At 39.5% G+C, this 20,134-nt stretch overlaps 1 protein-coding gene across 2 annotated transcripts in view; it reads right to left on the minus strand.

Moving 5' to 3' along the window:
- col4a2 (collagen, type IV, alpha 2) overlaps positions 1-20,134 on the minus strand; it is a 54,328-nt gene that overhangs the window by 10,938 nt on the left and 23,256 nt on the right. For both annotated transcript variants that reach the window (XM_015003114.2, XM_015003105.2), the window contains exons 5-23: positions 7,508-7,642; positions 7,379-7,423; positions 7,175-7,291; positions 7,015-7,083; positions 6,881-6,916; positions 6,124-6,177; positions 6,006-6,041; positions 5,807-5,848; positions 4,230-4,292; positions 4,075-4,119; positions 3,924-3,980; positions 3,800-3,835; positions 3,675-3,719; positions 3,245-3,299; positions 1,594-1,707; positions 648-797; positions 497-568; positions 266-417; positions 102-174 (exon numbers count right to left, since the gene is read on the minus strand). In XM_015003114.2, coding sequence (XP_014858600.2) covers positions 102-174; positions 266-417; positions 497-568; positions 648-797; positions 1,594-1,707; positions 3,245-3,299; positions 3,675-3,719; positions 3,800-3,835; positions 3,924-3,980; positions 4,075-4,119; positions 4,230-4,292; positions 5,807-5,848; positions 6,006-6,041; positions 6,124-6,177; positions 6,881-6,916; positions 7,015-7,083; positions 7,175-7,291; positions 7,379-7,423; positions 7,508-7,642 — 1,396 coding nt within the window. The remainder of the gene's footprint in view (positions 1-101; positions 175-265; positions 418-496; positions 569-647; positions 798-1,593; positions 1,708-3,244; positions 3,300-3,674; positions 3,720-3,799; positions 3,836-3,923; positions 3,981-4,074; positions 4,120-4,229; positions 4,293-5,806; positions 5,849-6,005; positions 6,042-6,123; positions 6,178-6,880; positions 6,917-7,014; positions 7,084-7,174; positions 7,292-7,378; positions 7,424-7,507; positions 7,643-20,134) is intronic.

Consider the following 20,134-nt stretch of genomic DNA (forward strand, 5'->3'; position numbering starts at 1 on the left):
AAAGTACATGGGTAAACTTCTAAAACACATAACCCTGAAAACAAACCGACTTGTAATTCTGTCAATGATTAGAAATAATAATAAAATAACAAACTAAGCACCTTTTTCTCTCGCAACAGTTGTTTCTCCTTTTCGTCCTTTGGGCCCTGGAAAACCATTGAGGCCAGCAGATCCCTTCAAAGCAACGCAATACGGTCAAGTGTGAGGGAACAGACATTATAGAGGATTTTAAATAAAAAAAAGACTGAAGTCATTATTTCCTTACAGGAAACCCGTCGGCACCTTGGGGACCCTGGTCTCCCATGTCCCCTTCGTATCCGAACTCTCCGGTCATCCCAGGATCTCCGCGCTTACCGGCAGGACCAGGTAAGCCGCGGAGGAAATTTTCACTACTGCACTGACATTCTCCAAGTTCCCCTGTTTTCACAAAACACAGTCAGGCGGGATTTTGCAGAATCAGGCTAAGAACAAGATTCCCTGCACGTGAGAAGAGCACCTTTAAATCCTTTAGCCCCTGCATTGCCAGGTCTTCCCCTCGGCCCTTGCTCTCCTTTAAAGAACCCTTTCCCTGCAGGCAAACACAAGTTAAAGAAAAGAAACGCGGAGATGAAACTGGAATCTCTCTCTCCACACACACAAATACTCACACGATCCTCTGGGTCCCGGTGGACCTCTGCTCCCCGGACTTCCATCAGATCCTTTGGGTCCCGGAAAGACGGCAGGTCTTCCTTGGTCTCCTGGTAGACCCTTGTCTCCTTGTGCCCCCTTTTCACCAGAAAGGCCGAAGAAATCCCAAGCTAACAAAAGGAAATACAGTAATGAATAGGTTTTCTTTATCTAAAGCCTCCTTGTTGCGCTCATGCTCCAGCTGAAAATTTCAGACGTATCTTCAGTTCGAAGCTGAATGATGTTATAGAAATGCGTTTAGAGTTTGTATTGTGGAGTAAAGGAAAGGAATCGAACTATGGACAAGTGTTTACCCTTTTACATATTTTGTCAGATTCAAAATTTAATACTAGAAAAAGATAACCTGAATAGAAAAAGAAAAAAAAAAATTAAGTAATACTTTGTTTCATTGATACCAGGATTAACCACAATTGGCCCAGGCCTGATTGTTGTCCAATCAGCTCAAAGAAGAAATAGTTTTAATAGCATTTCTCTGACAACATGAAGGAGACAAAAAGGTCTAAGTAAATTCACACGTCACATCCGGATCTTACGACATACAAGAACAGACGAGAAACAGGTTTGTTGGAATCTATCAGTGAATGAACCGAACACAAATCCTTATCGAAGACACAAGCCTTTTCAATGTTGAGGTAAAGCATATAAAGTTCAAAGTTAGATATTTATAGCAGTTCTATAGTCATTTATAATAAAACCTTATAAATACGTAACCATTTTGTTTAATCTTTGACGGTTTAGTGATATAAAAAAGTGTTGAAACTAAACCTGTATCCGAATTTTGTAAAAGTCAATTCATTGCCAGAGAGCCAAAAGGACTGTGCAGTAACACATCAGACCTCAAATAACTGATGCCAATTCTCTGAATTTGCAAACTACTCGCGACTTATGTATTCAGTTTTTACGAACATTGTTGCTGTGTGTCGGAGGCAGGAAGTCCAGGTGGTCCGGGCAAGCCTTGGTCTCCGATCGGACCCCTCTCTCCATCTGGACCCGTCTCACCACGGGGCCCAGGAAGACCACCTTAAAAAAGTTCAGACAGGTAGAGAAAACTTCAGGGAGGTGCTTTCTAGTTGACGCATCGCGGTCTCTCAACCAATAACAAATGAACTGTCAACATTCCAGCAAAACAATAGTCGTGCATGCTTTTCATTAAGCCACCATTTCTGCATTAAAAATGTTTCAATTTTTATTGGTCTAATGTAATCCTAATCTTACTGTGAAGAGACTGAAGAGGCTTTAGGATCAGAAGTGTAAATTGATCAATTGTTATGATCAATAAAGGCACACACGGACAACCCATCAGTTTGAGTTGGGTGGAAGGAACGGCGTAACACTTGCTTGAGCTCATTTGTCTTTTTCCATTCAGAGTCCAAAAAGAGACACAAGAAGCAGCTTTTCTTCTGTTCCTCACAACTTTACAGATTATTCAACGTGGCACCTTTGACAAGTAATTTGAGCGTTTGTCTGGTGTCGACGTACCACAAGTATGTAAAGCGATTAACATAATTGTTATTAATATCAGACCGTTATTAAGATATAAATTAAACTGGAGCACTATATTCTCATATAAATATGGGAATCCGGACATAATTTAAGTTGGGAAAACTCAACAAATGATTGTTTATTCTGAATTCATGCGCAGATTTAATGTTTCAGACAACTGGATCTGTCTCTTTGCTTCTTTCTCTTCTAGCTATAGTTGGAGTATATTCAGTTTCTTTTAATCCTTCCCTCAAATTAACTCAAGGTCAATGCATTAGATCTCCAGTGACGAACTGGTACGTTAGTGGTGCTTCTTCAGAAGTGCCATTGTATGAATTGCAAGTCATATAAGAAAGATGATTCTGAAACAAGCAACAATGTTAAAGGAGAGAAAAAATATACCATGGTAAGTAAATTTTCCTGCTGATCAGGATCTTAATTAGTTGTTCGTCTACTGGTCTTAAACGTCTCACTTTGGGTTTTCAGAAGGAAGTTCATTTGTTTCACTAACGTTCATTATTCACTTTGAGTAATGTCCCTCATTTCCACACACAGTTTCACAATAAGTCAGTTGTGATTCTTGTAACCTTTCACCCTCATTATTCAGCTGTTTTCAAATGTGGAACAGAAAAGTGTTATGTGTGAAAGGGCAGAAATTTGAGGTCATCTTCTACCTCATGATGATCACATGCTTCACTTATACTTTGCTAAAGATGTGACAAAAAGGGAAAATATTATCCACTACGTCGAGCCGTGGGATTTTTTTCTCTAGCATAGAAATGACTCTAAATCCTTCAAAACACGTCAAGAAATAAGGATGTTGCTGCATCTGCTTGCTGTTTTTGTCTTGATATTACATCATTCTCAATGGATGAATAAAAAAGGAAACACACAGCTCAGCAGAGAAGATAATGAAACAGCATGACCTCTGGAAGATTTGCTGCTTACTCACATTCATTATCTTATCTTCAGGATATTTTAGTGCCTTTTAACAAGACGACCCAGAACATCTTCAGTACAGTTTAGACCTGTGGTGCTCAAATTTAACTGCTTGTTCAGTCGTTTATCACCTTACCCACAGACCAGGGAAATCCTGATGAAATCAGCTCCCCTGGATCACCTCTGCCTCCCTGAAACAGAGAAAATTATATTTTTTTTACTCATTTTAACCGAAGAAAAATCCAGATGTGGTTCACAGTGATTCTGTAAAAGTACAACGGTTGGACTGTATATGTCACTGGAGGCAATAAATTTAATTCATAAACAGCTTCTTACATATTTCTTTTTAAATTTTACATGATTTGAGTTGGCAAATTTAGTGTCCAGACAACAAAATCTGTCAAAGTGTTAAAATAAACTGTATAGTCACTGTGTTCTCAAACTCTAATGCTATAAGTGAGAGAAAGAGGAAGTTGGCTCTTGATGATATCAGTCGCTAGCTTGATTAGTCATTGGCTGCTCACTTAAAAGCAGGATCCACGCATTCATCGATGCTGCTGTCTCACCTTAGGTCCGTCTCTGCCGTTCAGCCCCGGATAACCGGGCTCGCCCTGAAACAGTGTTTTCATGACAAGTCAGTAAATCCTGTTTTAATTTTAATGCGAGGTTAAACAGAGTAACATCATCGAACCTTTCGACCCGGAGGTCCATCCGCACCACTTTCGCCCTGAAACAAGAATCCAAACAGAATAAATGTAAGACATGTAAAAGGAGGAGCATTAAAAGGTGATTGGTGAAAATGCGACCATGCTTACCCGAGGGCCAGGCATTCCCATTATACCAGTTTCTCCTTTGCCGTCTAAGTTGTCTGCCTGAAATAAACCGATCACCCGATTAGCACAGGAGCCCCGTATTTCAAACATGAAAACAGAAATAATTATTATGTGATAAAGGCTAATCACGTACCAGATCTCCTCTTTCTCCTTTGTCACCTGGTAATCCAGAAGGTCCCTAAAACGATTAAACATATTATCTGGTAAAGTTTTGTTTAAAATGTTACCAGAGCATGTATGTGGATAAAAACAAAAACAAAACAAAAAACAAGCATTATTATTGATTACAGTGATAGGCTGACGTTGCTGAGTGGTGTAGTTTCCTGGTGGGCCCTGCGGTCCGATGTCCCCCTGTGGTCAAAGCAGAGAGTGCAACTTAGACTTGACAGCATCATTTTTAAGGACACATTTAGCAACTATGAAACGCTCTAATGACTGGACTTGCTCTGGACTAAAACACAGCAGACCAGCAGAGTCCATGCAGAACCGCTTCATGAATGACTATGGAAACTTCCCACCGGACCTCAAGCGGTTGAGATTCTGTTCCTGACTAGAAAACGCTGAGGAACAGTTCAATCCTGTTTCTCCTTTGTCTCTGTGAGAGCACGACATTGTGTCTAGTTCAGCTGAACAAAAGGAACAGAGCCTGTGCAGCTCATGTCCTGGAAACATCTGTGCGTGGTGGAAGTGCTGACTCCAGCTGCAGCTCTTACTTTGTGAATCTTACACAAACTCTTGAATGGGCTTTGCTCTACGACTCTGGGCTTTAGTTATCCATGCTTGCAGGCCTTTTCCTGCAAAACATTTTCCTTCCTCTCAACTTTCCAGCCCATATGCTTTGATACAGCAATCTATGAACAGCAAACGTTTTCAGTAATTACCTTTTACAGCTCAGTGACAACGATCCACTCAGTATTTTCTATATGATCAGGGATTATAGTTCCTATTTACTGGTCTCATGTAATATTTATATTTTTGTGAGATACTAAATTTTGAGTTTTATTAGTTGTAAAGCATAAGCGTGAAAGTTAACAACAGCAAATGCCAGTTATTTATTACTCTTCGTGTGATGGATCCATATAATCAATATTCCAATGTTTTGAGATTCACAAACTGAGACCAGAAGCACCTGCAAGAGACTGACTGGTTGATCCGTTTGCAACAACTCAACACAACCACTCTTGTGCATCGTCGTGGGTCCGTCATTCATTTAACTCAGGGCTTGCCATTAGTCTGCAACTTTTAGATGCATCTTATTTTCCAACACACCTGAATCAATTGAGTGGCTCGTTACCAGACCCCTGCAGAGCTGAATGAAATGCCGATGAGGGAATTCAGGTGATTTGATTCTGGTGGGTTGGAGAATGGATGCATCGAAAAGCTGCATGACAGCAGAGATCAAGGATTTGACCTGGAAAGCCCTGATTTAAATCATCAAGGTGCGAATTAAGTTTCAAGATTATTGGTTACAACTGTCTTTCTGCCCTAAATTGAATTTAACATAAATACTAGACATTGATATTTTTCCTTTGGGGATCAAATGCTGATTTATTTCACTGTAATCTTCATATTGTTGTATTAACCTCCACGCAATCTTAGTGCAGGAAGTGGAAGATTGTCCAGTCAGACCACTAATTTCCGAAACCACACACAAACACACACACACACGTTGAAAAACTGATGGAGTCTGAATGACCCCGTCTCTTAAGTCCGTGGGAGGGTTAAAAATATATCTAAAAATATATTTACTGTGCTGCCTTTTGGGCCTATGAAGCCACCAGTTCCCTATCTCTATGTCAATAAAAGTCAGCTTGATGATTTGTTTTGCAAAGCTTTAGACAAACAACACCAGCGTGGGTTCTCACCATTTCTCCTTTGACTCCCTTCAACACTTTGGTCATGGTGCCCTGCAAAGAAGGAAACACTTCAAGCAGCTTTCACACTTTCAAATGTCTTCCTGCGGTTAGCTCTACAGTCAGAGTACGGCTATTATCTCCCAACGCACAGAGAGGAATTAACACACATATATAATGAAATGCATAACATTTTTTGGTGATGCTTTACCTTTGGTCCACGTGGCCCTGGAGGACCTGGAGGACCCTGTCAGAAGACAAGTACAGCATATTCCTCAAGAAACAGTCAGCTTGATAAGAGACTCGGGCTCAGACTCAGAGACCCTTACCTTGGGTCCTATAGGGCCTCTGCTACCTTCCTTTCCTCGTGGTCCTGGAGGGCCCTGAAGAAAAAGCAAATTAAAGTTGAGAGGTAAGGAACTGTAAAAGGAAAAGTATTTTAATCAGAAAGCGGGCTTTTTTTTTTACTCGTTTGGTGCAGTTTGTACTCAAATTGTGTACATTTTTGGCCAGCAGAATATAATTTACAACCAAAGCCACGATCATCACTCTCATTCGACAGAAATGATGGGAGGACGGGACTGACCACAGACCCCAAAACAAACTTTAAAAGTTCTGCTTACTGTATTTCTACTTTGCAGAAATACAACACAGGTTTTGTGATGTGATATTGACTGAATGAGTAGAAATGCTCTGGACCCCCGATGCACAACACGCTGCCAGCAGCATCGCTAAGCAGAAAACGGCGGATCAAGCATGATTTCAGCACATACAGTGTTAGTTTAATTTTACCATTAAGTCCATAAAGACATAATTCCTATAGTTGCTTCGGATCGGGGCTTCACACCAGAAGCAAACCAGAGTTTGTTTGGAAGCTGACTGAGCCCACCTCGAAAAGTGGGTCTTGGTCCAGTTATTTGGCTCACATGAGGATTCATTTGAGTGTATTCACACCTAACAGATTTGGTCCAGACCAAAGGGGGAAGTGAACTCTGCTCTGTTTAAAGAAGACCAAATATGTCAGCCAGGTGTGGGTGTACACCCTTACATATTTAACCGGATTAAGTTGAATTAAATGTGTCTTACTGGAAATCCGTCCTCTCCTGGTCTCCCTGGATCTCCCTAAGGAAAGATGTTCAAAGCAATTCTGTAAAATCTACTCTATGTAGTGAATAAAGAGATATTTGCATTTCTAATCGTGATGCATGTTTGATTCTCACCCTAAAGCGCTCTATGTAAATGGTGACATCCAGAGAGTCCCCTTTCGCTCCCTTCCTGCCTTTTAGACCCTGGAATTGAAACAGCAGCAGTAAAAAAAATTACAATTTGCATGAACGTAGATGTAATCAGAGACTTCTGGGTAGATTAAGAGTTACACACGGGATTTCCAGGGCCCCCGAGAAAACCAGGTAATCCTGGGAATCCAGGTTCTCCTTTGGTCCCGTTACAGCCGTCTGCTCCTGGCTTCCCTCTGGACCCAGCTTGTCCTGGGTGGCCCTGCAGAGGGAATAACAGGATCAAACATCCTGTCAGCATACACAGAGGTTGAGCTGTAGATTTAGAAACGATGTGACGTTTACTCACAGGGATGCCGTCGTTTCCAGAGAACCCAGGTACACCAGTCATTCCCTTCAGGGTGAAACGGTTTCATGTATTTAACAAAGTAGGTTAATCTGCTACTCTCTTGTTTTTTAAAAAATGTTTTTTTTTTACCGTGCTGCCTTTTGGGCCTATGAAGCCACCAGTTCCTTGGTCACCTTTCTGTCCCTTGTGTCCTTGAATACCAGGATCCCCTGGTCGCCCTGGGGGCCCCTGTGAGCCCTGAGGACCAAGAGGCCCTGGAAGACCCTGTGAGTGGGAAGGTTATTAAAAATAGGAAAACAATATAAATAAATAAACAAATAAATTCAAAGTGCTGCATTTATATTTATGCAATTTTATAATTGAATTGTTCAATAATGACAACAGCAGTCACGGCTGAGATAGCAAAATAAGTGACACTTTGTGACAGCTATTTTAAAGCTGCTTTCTTGTACATTTGTAGATGTTGGTGCATTCGAGTGTGTGACTCAAATACACTGACATCTAGTGGACAACCATTGTAAGTGCAAACGATATGAAATGGTACTTGAGAATACTTCGATAGCGGTAGTTAAAAATGTTAGGCTGAAACTTAGACTCATAAAAAAAAAATATATACATTTCTGCAGACTTGTTAAGAAGTGTGAGGCAAGGTTGGTGTATTTTAAATATAAAAGGCAGAATATACATTGCATTAAGAACCCACTGGTTGGGTAGTCAAAGCAATGTCTGAGTCAGAAAAGATGCTAATGACAGTCTTCTCTCAGAAATAGTTGAAGATAATGAGAAAGGTAAAGATATTATTAGAATTTAATTGTAAGTAAAAATGACACAACAGGTACTGAAAGATGAAAAGGAACCAGATTTAGTGTGACAGGTTTGATTTTGTGTTGTTCAACTGCACTGACTGGTTATTAGGCTTCTGTATCAATGAGATAGTTGATGACTCATTTTTTTGTCAAGCGTTTATCAACAAATGTGTGTGGTATATTTTTTATTGTTTCAGTTACATATGTCAAATTTGGAACGTCAACATGTGAAAAACCTTTTTTTAAATGCACCTTAACTTTATTATTATTATTATTATTATTATTATTATTATTATTATTATTATTATTAATTCAACAAGATTTAAAATCCTGAGTGAGGTTTTAATTCATGGAAGGATTACATTTTGCTTGCACTTCTTGTTTAATCCGCCAGAGGGAGAAAGGAAACTTTCTTTTTATATGGTACTCAGCTCTCCTTGTTCTCTATTACCATCTAGTGGCCAAACAGTATATTGCACTTTTCTAATTTTTGATCAATTAGTTAATTTCAACACTTAAACAATACTAATAATAAAGATTAAAATGCTTTTAAATGTGAAATAAAAATATCTTTACTTTTTTACAATAATAAATTAAAAGAGAGAATCAATAAATAAAATAAATTGAAATTAATATTGTTTAGTTGTAAATAAGGTAATGGAGTTTAGATTGAATCTGTAAATTAAATATAACAATGTGATTATGACAAAATTGATGAAAGAAATGAAAGAAAGAAGACAAGAGGCAAGATTAGGTGATTAAATGCCACGTCCCATCTTCTTTAAAGAAGTGTGAAAATGCAGACTGACCTACTCCAGGTCATAAATGACCTCCTGTAGGTGGATTTTATTTTAAAGTGAAACAAACCTTCTTTAGAGCTAAACAAACAAAAATAAAAAAAAACGCAACACTTTGTAAACACTGTAACTAAAACAGCCAAGACAGATCCTGAGGATGCGAGGAGAACCCAAATCACATAAGAATAATTTTATCGGGTCAGGAAACACAGAGGAATGAGGAGAAATTCATGTAGCGCTTTTAAGGTCAGGCAGTGATGACTGTAGATGAGTTGGTTCCTGTGAGAACCAACAACAACCACTGTTTTGTTAGTCCCCTGCCAGAAATGCTTTGGACTATATTGTAGATACTAAAGCCAAGGATCTGAGAACCATGCTGAACTACAATCTCATCATGCTCCAAACACACAGTGAGATGGCTAAAGTTAGGTAGCTGACGGCTAAGTGGAAGTTAACTTGTTCACGCACCATGTGAACCTGGAGCTGTTAATTTTGCTCAGTATCAGTACTGAGCAACAGACAGAGGTTATGTCAAAACAAGCCAAACTAAACATGGATGTCTAAAACTGATAAACGGTCGCTACATCCTTGTAGTGATAAGATGCATAACTGATATTTTCTCCACTAAAAAGCTGGTCCATTGGGATTTCATGTGACAGACAAACACAAGTCATGCGTTTAACTGTGTAATGGAAGAAAAAGGCTACATGGTTTCAAATTATTTTTGCTGGGAGAAAACATGAAATGTGGAGTAGATTTTTATTCAGTCCCATTTACTTTAATGCCCCTAAATAAAATCCAGACCACATAACTAATTAATTACTTAGCAAACATAGTTTATTTGTTTGTAAATCTACTTTGTTGTGGTCAAATTAACTCCTCTGGTAAAATACGTTGGTAGGATTGTTTTTTTTTTATTTAGCAAAAATGAATTGGCAATAAATGTAGTTTCTAGGTATATAAAGCTCGTTCCAAATGAGTTGCAGCTACAACTTTAGCAACACGTAATTTGCAAAGTATTGAGTCAAGAGGCTGCATAGATTGAATGGCAGACCTTTTAGATTTAAGTAACCATTCATGACTGTCCTTCCACTTCACAGTTATAAAATCCCAACAATGAGTCTTCAAGTTTGTAGCTCTAATTTAACAAAACGTATAAATACTTTCATATTTTCACTGTACACTGAGTTGACAAAAACTGAATTTTGTCTAAATCCTCCTAATCGTAACTGGTAGATGAAACCTGAAGGGATCTGTTTCAGTAAAACTCATTGTTCCTGAGCAGAAATCCCCCTGCAGTTCTTCCCTGCTTCACAGCGCTGCTTCTCCGGCTGTTACCTGCTCTCCACTTCCATCAAGCACTTCCTCCTCTAATCACCAAGTTCTCAAGGGCTCTCACATCTTTTTGTCTTCGTTTCTAAAGCCTCCACTAGGTGAACAGTGAACTCAGACTAGCCAGGCAGTTGCTACGTCGGCATTGGCTAGCAGAGTGAAGCTAGGGGAGGAAAGCATCAAGGCTAATAGGAATCTATTATATGAGAGTTCTGACGAGGGAACCTGAGCTCAGAGGAGCTGGGTCCTCGTTAAACGGATATCTTGGATTCCCCACAGGTCAATGAACACAGGCTTTCCTGTTTGCTCTGAATTCCTCTGTCTTTCAAGGCTGGTCATAATTTTGGCTGATGAAGCCCTGGAGGCAATTGCTGCAGCCGCGCTGTAGTTTGTGTCGGCTGTAAATACGTGACCCCTTTAAGTTTTCTCTTATATCACCAGTGGAGCTGGTTGCAGCTCAGTTTTCTTACCCAAACAAGCCAACTTAAACCTTTTCTGCAGAATTCCTGTGAGACAAATCTCACTCAAACGAGCCTAGCAAGCTTCTTGAGAATAATTTTCCACCGTAGGCTGGAGCCCATCGTATATTTTGACAGATTGGGTTAAGTTTAATCTGTGACCCGTCAGATTATATCACAGTAAATTTGGTCCACATGGTGCTGTTTCTTGTGAAGCCTTGTCTAATTTCTTTTGGATGTGATCAGAGCCAATGGATCCGCTGTAATTCACTTTAAGTTTATTCATTTTCTTTCCCTCTTTCAAACTTTGACACATCCAAGGACATTCAATATTTCTATGATTTCTCTTTTTGTCAAATTTCATGTTTGTTATGTTTTTGTTTCTTCAATTACTTAATCATTAAGATATATTAGTGTGAATACCAATAAAGTAATCCCTGATGCTGCAGGTGAATGGTTCCACCATAACCACCTGAAATGTCTTTCATACTCTCTTTTTATGTTTATCTTCTTCCTCTATGTAAAGTATTAAACTTTACTCAATGATTCAGTAGAGACAAAGATTTTAGAAATAATTATATTTTAATACATAAACAGAATTAAATATCCTGATCAATTGCTACAATTTATTAATTGTCCTTTATTCATTTTTGTCATTCCCCGTCCCTAATCCCCTCCTTCTGTACAACATGAACTACAAAAATCTAATCTGGGTGCTCTCATCGTGAGCATGTGGGTTTTTTAGTCGTCCTATTTAAAGTTCCCACTGCTTGACATCATAAATTTAACCCAGGTCCAGACTGTCCCGTGGGGTGGCCAGTTTGGGAAAGTCCACAAAGAGTAGGATGGGAACTCAAAGCCCAAAGGGCAAACCTCTGACCTGCGAGAGGAATAACATAAATTAATAAACAACTGACCGGAAACCCGCTCTGTTATTTCATGAGTCTGTGACTGCAGATGCTGTGGACTGCATAAGACATGTTGTAACTATTTAGAAAAGCGCAGGGTGACTTATTAAAACACAATCAATCAAGATGAAGGGAGTCAGAATGAAAGGACACAACCGTGAAAAAAATGCACAATGAAATCCAGGCACAATAAAATGTCCATAACATGGAAAATAAGGACCGGAATCATGGAATTTGAGAAAAAAAAAAAAAAAAAAAAGGATAATCACCGAATTTGGAAATTTGCTAATTTGGTCTCAAATTTCTTTAAATCTCAGCACCACCTTTTATACTCTCCTCCATCACAGTGGGGATAAAGTAAAGCACTGCTAGTTAACACAAGCGAAAAAGCACTTTGTCTCTCCTCATAAGATTAATTGGAACTGCATCTAAAAATCAACAAGTCTTATCAAAACTGAGAGGTCAGGAGGTAGTTTTAGCCTAGCACATCAGTTAGCATCTCCCTTCACAAAGGCCCTCAGAGTTAGATTAACATGTAATAAAGCCTATGTGAGATTTAAACACTACAGCAGCTTTATAAAACCTAATTAACCCATTTTCAGATGCTTTCAAAAATCAACTTTTCCTTTTTTTTGCGAAATAAAAAAAGAAGCCTTTTGATGCCTATATCTCTGACGCTTGCATTACATCTAAAGTCAGAAATAGTTTTTGGAAGTTCAAACAAAGTTTAATGTTCTCATCATATCCTTAGAAATGTCTGCTTCCTCCACTGAAAAACTGTGGCAATTTTCTCCGAGTTGAAAGTGGAGGAAAAAGACCGAAAAGGAACAATAAGAAGTGACCACCACGAAGGGGAACGCAAACACTGAACGTCTGCCTCTTCCTTGACTCCCCCAGTTGGACCCAGACGCTTTGGTCCACTTAGTACTGCTGCTGCTTTGCGACCTATCTCAACTGTTTTTCTTGGACGCATTTTTGCTGGACTCATTTCCTGAAGAGCCGCGTCCCGCATGCTTGATGCTCGGAGAAGAAAACAGGGCTCTGCTCCCCCTTTCCCGGATGACTGGTCGGAGGGAGATTGGGTTTAGAGGCAGGCCAGAAGGGTTCTGCTCGGAGGGCAAACGGGGCAGTCAACTGGATCCTCTAAGGACGGTAAATAAACATCTGCAGATGATGTTTAGATATCTATTAGTGTGTGTTTAGATCCCCCGTCTGCAGCCAGGAAGGTCAGCTTTCTGAGAGTTCTGAGAATGTTCTGGAAATCCCGGATGGCCGTCATGAATCAGATAATAGAAAAAATAAAAAAAAATAAAAATTATACTCTGGAAGTGAAGAGGAGTCAAGTTGGTCACATGAGATAAAGACAGAAAAATAGTGTCTTTTTCGTGAGAAAGTTGATCTTTTTTTTTCTTTATTTTTGCCATGGTAACAAGCAAAACCTAAACTTGACGCTTTCACGCACTGCAACCGGTACTTGTGAGTCATGTTTCGGAAACATTTCTTGTTCCGCAACAGAGGGACGGAGTCAGGGGGCGAGAGCTGACGACGTGCAGAGCAGCGTCAGTCGTTTGTTGCCGCTAGGGTTGCTTGATCTTTGTTTAATCATTCAGCACAAAGACATTAGTTTACATTCGAACTCATGTGTTTAAGCTCTGATTTCTGCACGTGAACACACGCGAGCCAGAAATGTGACAGAGTTCAGACCGAACGGAGAGCTGCTAACGACCCGTTTGAATGAAGCGTGTGTCTGTCTCTGTTGTAGTGGTCAAAACTCGAGGGGGAGATCCCGGCCTGAGAACAGAACGGCCTGGTTGTCCAACTATCCCAGGGCTCTCTGGGGCCCGACACCTGCAGCATTGCCTCACATCAGAGGAATGAGACATCTTGAGCCTACGTTATGAGCACATTTAGGCCTTAGGAGGTTGCAGCTGCAGTCTGTGTGTGTGAGAGAGAAAGAAATAGAGCAAGAAATGAGGTGTTGGGTTCTCCTTGGAGATCAACCACCTGCATGTCTGAAAGGTGTGTCTGCACGTCTGAGTGGATAATGAGGTCCGTCATAGGTGGGTCGCCTCTGTAGTCCCTCTGTGACATTTATCACTCAAAATAAAATGCTTTATGTCACCACTGACTTTGTTTTCAGATTTTGTTGAGTAATCGTGCGAGGTTGAGGAAACATAGCGTAAATAGTTTCCTTACAGGTATTTTCAGCGTGAGAAGAAGAGCGGAGAGGAAAACCTAGTTTTTGGAGGAATGAAGGACATCAAGGTTGTAATTATTACCTACTACATGTAGAAATGGACTGTGCTGCTTCTCTCATTTATTATCAACAGGGTGTTGAAATCTCAGCAATTTGAGGGAAAAAATTTAAACTTTCTTTTTTTCACAGTTTTTCTTGGATGGGAAATTTGACAGCTTTTGTTCCTCAGAAGTGCGGCTCGTCTTGAGAAGCTTGTGACCATCCAGCTGTTACGTTGGACCCTATTTGCATTGATAAAATCCAATAACTTGAGCAACAGGGATTGTCCTTGTAATCCGCAGGATCTTCGTCTGAAACCATCCGTCTGGCCGGACTGGACGAGGAAAAGTTTTCTCACAAGGGAACCATCACTGCTGTTCTAGTACATTTACGATCAGGTCACTTATAAAGTTTTAAAAAAAATAAACATTACGGTTGGTGGGCAGACTGATGGCGCTTTTAAATTATTGAATTATGTTGAGTTGAATTATGAAAAGTCAGCAAGCATAGCTGCCAAAAAGAGGAGAGGAAGAGCTGCACGTTTTTAGTAACCGAATAAGGAAATGTCAGCTCATTTCTGAGGGAACACTGTGGATTTAAAGACAGAGAGGTGGATCAACACAACAGGTTATTCAAATAAAAAAAGTAATTTACGTTTACGACCAAACAACACGGCAAATCTGTGAAACCGCCTGAAATTTAAAAGGTGAATGACCTGTTAGTAACTAACTGCTATGAAAATATTGAGGATTTTTCAGCGGTTTTGTTTGTTCATGAAAAAGTGAGCTCATTTGTTTGGCAAAAAAGCTTTGATATTTAACATTACCCTTATTAACGTATTATTTTTCTTATTTTGTTTATCATTTATAATTTTATTTATATTTCATTCCTTTTTTTTCCTGTTTTGATTTGCTGCTTCTATATACGTTTTGTAATTGATTTATTATGTATTTTATTTTCCAAAGACAATTGAAACACAGAATATTGCTGATTTTTATTTCATTTTAAATTTGTACATACTGTAGGAACCTGAATATGAAGACTTTGTCACTTCAGCGTTCCCCTCAACCCCCCTAAGCCAACAAGTAATCATTTTAAATAACTATCAAAATACTAATTATTCCACAGCTAAACAGCCCTATAAAACATTTGCGTAAAAACTGAGCACCTACAGCGAGTCGGCATGTGGGATAAACTCAAATCTCGCATCGTGCCTGTCTTAGAGGAGCCTGTCCAACATGACAGCCTGATTGTTTTCTTCGCCCTGATGTGGGCCTCCATTATAATCCCTGATGGTGAACATGGAGCTCGCAGTTTGCCTTCAAACGTTAAACTTCCTTCTGACTGCAAATAAAAAGCACCAATGATGTGAATGGAGATGAGCAGAGATAACGCCGTTTTCACCAAAGCTCTCATGTTTTACAGACCAGACAGATTAGACGGTGATAAAGCACGCGGTGTGTGTGTGTCTGTGTGTGTGTGTGTATGCGTGTGTGTGTGTCTCCGTGTTTTTAAATGAAACATGGGGGAAGATAGATGGTACCAGGAGGTGTCCTCCAGAAAATAGTAAAGAAACCTTCAGAAAACTGGAATGCAGGTTATGAGGAATAAAATAAAACTGACCTTAATTTGTTATTTTTGAGGTGATTATGAGAAAGGAATGCTGACGTTCAGAGCTGCAGCCACAACATCAAATGAAATATTTAAGCTCCTACTCTGGTCATCATCATTTCACCTGTCCTTGCTTGCACACTACTTACGCCCTGTGCTCTGAGACGACGATAACACGAGCAGACTACAGGTGGTAAGAAGGTCAGGGTCTGTGTGTGTGTGTGTGTGTGTGTGTGTAGATACACACCCAGTTAAATACTGAACCGCTAAACCTTTTCCCTACTGCAATGGAGACAAGGTCACAGCCAGGGTCATTGAACGACTTCTGGATACAGAAACACAAAATCACCACTTTTCATGTGCGCTCTACTCCTGTCTACACACACACCCACGCACACACACACACACGCACACACACACATACACACACACACACCCCCACACACACACACACGCGCGCACACACACACGCACCCACGCACACACACATCTGTTCAAATAATTCGCCTTCCTTCCTTTGGAAAATATTGTTACTGTACGCCTGTCATGCCTTCTGCTCTGAAATGACACAGATGCAGTTGGAAAACAACAGCTTTAGATTTACCGCTCTCCATTGTTGTGTTTAGACTGAGGAAGACACAAACAGGATTTCTGAACTTTGCGCAGAATAAATGTTGCAACCAAAATTTATCAGCTCCTTAATGTTTGTTTCAGCCTCATTCAGAACGACAAGGCCGTTCAGCGGATTGCAGAAGTGTTTCTTATCAGCTACATGGCTGCCGAAAGGCTTTGCATCGGCATGTGAAGACATTAAAGGGATAGTTCAAGGCCTTTGAAGGGAGGTTCTGTTAAAATGCTTTTAAGAAAGTTTAAACATGTTGTCTTACCTGCAGTAGATAACTATCTTATCCTTTGAAGGTACAGCTCAATAAATTAATATAAATGAAAGTTACATCTTCAAAAATGATTGATTTTTCTACTAATGTTGGTGATGATGGCTTACGGCTAATGAAAAGTCAATATAATTTCTAAGAAAATTATAAAATTTATACAATTAGTAATAACCCTACATTAAAGTACTGCCTTGAGACTTGACACAATTACTTTCCAGCAGACAAGGTCATTCTTAAAGAAGCTAGGCATTCACAAACAGCCACAAGAAAGTTGTGTGGAAGAAAAAAGTGTGGCCAACGGGTAAAATCTGTATTGTTATTCTCCGTATAACATTCTTCACAAAACAAAAATTGCACACAAACTAAACGCAGTGTCTTGTCTGAGCAAATGCTTCAAATTTAAATTATACATCTGATCTTCTTCCTCTTTTTCTGGAAAATAATTAATGAAACTTGTTGAGACTTTTAGATCCTGCATCTGGATGATTGTGTAATCTGTAGATCATCACTACTCCACTCCCTCAGCCTGTCATCTGCTGCTCTTGGTCTCGTTTTGTTTATTAAGTCAGTGCAGTGAAAACAGGTCCTCCTTTTTCTATGCAAACAATAGTCATGTTGTTCCTAGGCAACATCCATCTTCTAAACTATGAAGATCCGACAGTTTTAAAGGCCCCTAAAGATGGACTTTGGCTGGTCGAACCAGACAGCAACAAGAGAAACGTGAAGCAGAACTACTGATGTCTGGGTTGGCCTGAGCTCGATCTGGAGCAGGATAATGTGCTCTTGTGATGTTTGTTATATCAAATATGAGAAGCACAAGGTGCTGTTGTTGCTGTGGGACACACACATGTTTCAATTGTTTAAAAACCGTTGGGGTTTTATTCCCACCAAAACGCAGTGTATTAAGAACTTGAATTTAAATGGCTGCTCCTGTTGCTTTAAAACTAAATAAATAAATAAAAATGTTCTCCTCGCTCCCACTGAATACCACAAAACAAGGAGGGATCTGCAACATACATTAGTGGGTGTTTCCTGTCTAAATGGCAAAGAAAAGTCATAGAGATGGAAAAAGAATCGTGTTTCAGCTATCCCCACGCTCATGTTGATGCAATTAGAGAAGTACAATAACAAAGTGGCTCCTTCTGAATAAAATGCTAAAATGCTAAAAGTTTAAAAGATTAGATCTGCTGATGCACATGAGAGGTCAGAGCTGCTCTTTTTTCTTCCCGACGTAAAGGACAAAACTTTGAATAGGAACAAATCATAATTCATCTTCCCCCCCCCCAAACACAATGTGAAACTTCTACTTAAAAAGACCAAACAGTTTGTGTTAATTAGCTGAGTTACATGACTTAATGTTTAGACTTCTAAACAAAATGTAAACTAATTGTTGCTGCAACCTTTGACTCACACACTGTGGGTGTAATTAGGACCATTTCTGCTACATCTCACGTAATTTAATCATTATTGTGAGGCTTTTTTTAATGCTTTTTTCTATTGCTTTATTCTTTCACAAATCTTTCCATCTCGCAGCCAACAGCTGCTTTCTGTCCGTCAGTTTGAGCATCCTCTGTCACATTCCCTCCAAATCCACAGACTTATTTTCACACAGGACTCTGCCAGCCCCGAGATCCCCACTGAATTCCTCTTTCCAACGTCTCGGGAAGAGAAAATCCTCCCTTCCAAATGTTTTAATGATAGCAGCAGGTTGTTGCTCTGCTGCCCTCCCACAGCTTCACATGCATGAGTCTTTCTTTTTCTGTTTTGTTTTCTTAAATCAGGTTGGTCTTCCCTGGCATATTTAGCCTGAAGAGACATCTGCAGGAATGAACGGGATCTCGCATTAAAGGTGTACAACTATTGAACTGCAATCATCACTGCAAAATCAGTGCGTTCAAAGCTGCAGGTGCTGTGATATTATTTCACTGTTTTGTGTATTGAAGCTGCGCCACATTCACTGTCCTTATGTATTCATGGTCTCCAAGATCTATGCATGTATATACGGGTATTATCAGCCTTTAGTGTGCCACTCAGATTGTACAGATTTGCTTTTAATGGAACAAGGAAATGGGCCATTTATAGCAAAGGTCAAACTTACAGACAATCCTGTTCCCACAAAACAGAGGGAGACTATATGAAAAGCAGATCAGTAGACCGTCATTGTGCATGACTTCCTGTCTTTCCCTGTCCTGCATCACCCAAGGAAGCATTTCCCATGGTGGACGGCGTCTATAATAGGTGCCATGTTTTTTCCTCTGCTTTTTTTTTTTTTTAGAGTTTGTTTTTCTCTTCACGTTCACTGAGCTCATCCACAGGACGCGAGTGAGGCTTATTGTTTTCAGCATAACAGCGGTAACTGTGCTCTCCCATTAAGGCCTGAGAAGGAACAAGCTGCAGTTCAGGTCATTATTGACGATTCATCTTGATCTGTTGTTCATGTTCTTTCCTTTCCCGTTTTGAGGCTTCAGAAACCACAAAAAGCTCAGTTTCACCGAACCGCCCACCATGCAGAGCTCGTGAATCTTTCACTTTACTTGGTCTGTAAGGATGCCAGGCTCTGTTAAACCCGTGTTTCTCAGCTATAAAGCAAACCTCTAAACTGCTTTAATCATTGTGTCCATCTCAGTGCGCGGTTTCTTCTTCTTTTTTACTGTCGATCATGAATTCAGCCCACTAATGACGAAGGGAAACAATGGCGGCTTTGGGAGAGGACAGAGGGGAAGCTGATGTTTTTCTGCAGGCTGGCAGAGAGAGAGAGGGAGAGAGAAGAGTCAGGCAGCCAAAGTCTCCGTTTTCAGGCCTAAAGCAGAAAACTTTGTCAAAATAACACATTTGTTCCTCAGTAATGAATCGGCTTCATTGTTTTAGTCTCTCTGATGCTCTATTTTTGTTTTTCTGCCACTGTTTAGGCTTTTGATGTTTTTTTCACAAAAATTGTGGATATTTGAGAACGTTGTAATGAATGTTATATTTCCAGCCAAAATGTTGCTGCCACATTTGAAATCGTTCTTCAAAATTAATCTGACAAATAATTTTGCAATGCAATAACTGATTTAAATGATTAATTTCCCTCTAAACAATATTCATTTTTATTTTTTTTTATGTTACTTGATTTTTAAAAATAATAATTGCATATTTTTACTGCATAAATAAAATATAAACAAAGGATATGTAAACAAATATTTACAGTTTGGAGTATAACCATATGAGTATTGCATTGGAAATAATGAAGAGACCACTGGAAAATTATATGGGAAGGTTTATGTTTGAGTAAAACAAACGTTGCTCTTTTATTCTATGAACTGCTGACAACATGTCTGCGAAATCCCAAGCAAAAACTTTAGTGTCTATTTACAGAATATGAGAAATGGTCAAAATAACAAAAATGATGCACTCAAATAATGCAAAGAAAACAAGTTCAAATTGATTTAGAAACAAGGATACTGATGTTTTAACTCAGGAAGAACTCAGAAATATTTGGTGAAATAACCGTAAGGTTTTCAGTGGGGTTGGTTCAGCGCAGCGGTTTCTTCGTTTTTTTTTCCAGAGCTGTACATAAAGTTTCTTCAGGTGCTTTTCTTGCATCACACCTGTGTAAAATAAAGCCAAGGATTTAATGGTGAACTATTGCCATAAAGCTTCCACTTGGACAACTTTGGCCTTTGACAACGTTGGCATACTTTGATAATCCGGCTCTTTTGATCGTCAAGATGAT

This window comes from Poecilia mexicana, unplaced genomic scaffold (genome assembly GCF_051168715.1).
Source record: "Poecilia mexicana isolate PSO_F unplaced genomic scaffold, ASM5116871v1 scaffold_2, whole genome shotgun sequence".
Classification (NCBI taxonomy): Eukaryota; Metazoa; Chordata; class Actinopteri; order Cyprinodontiformes; family Poeciliidae; genus Poecilia; species Poecilia mexicana.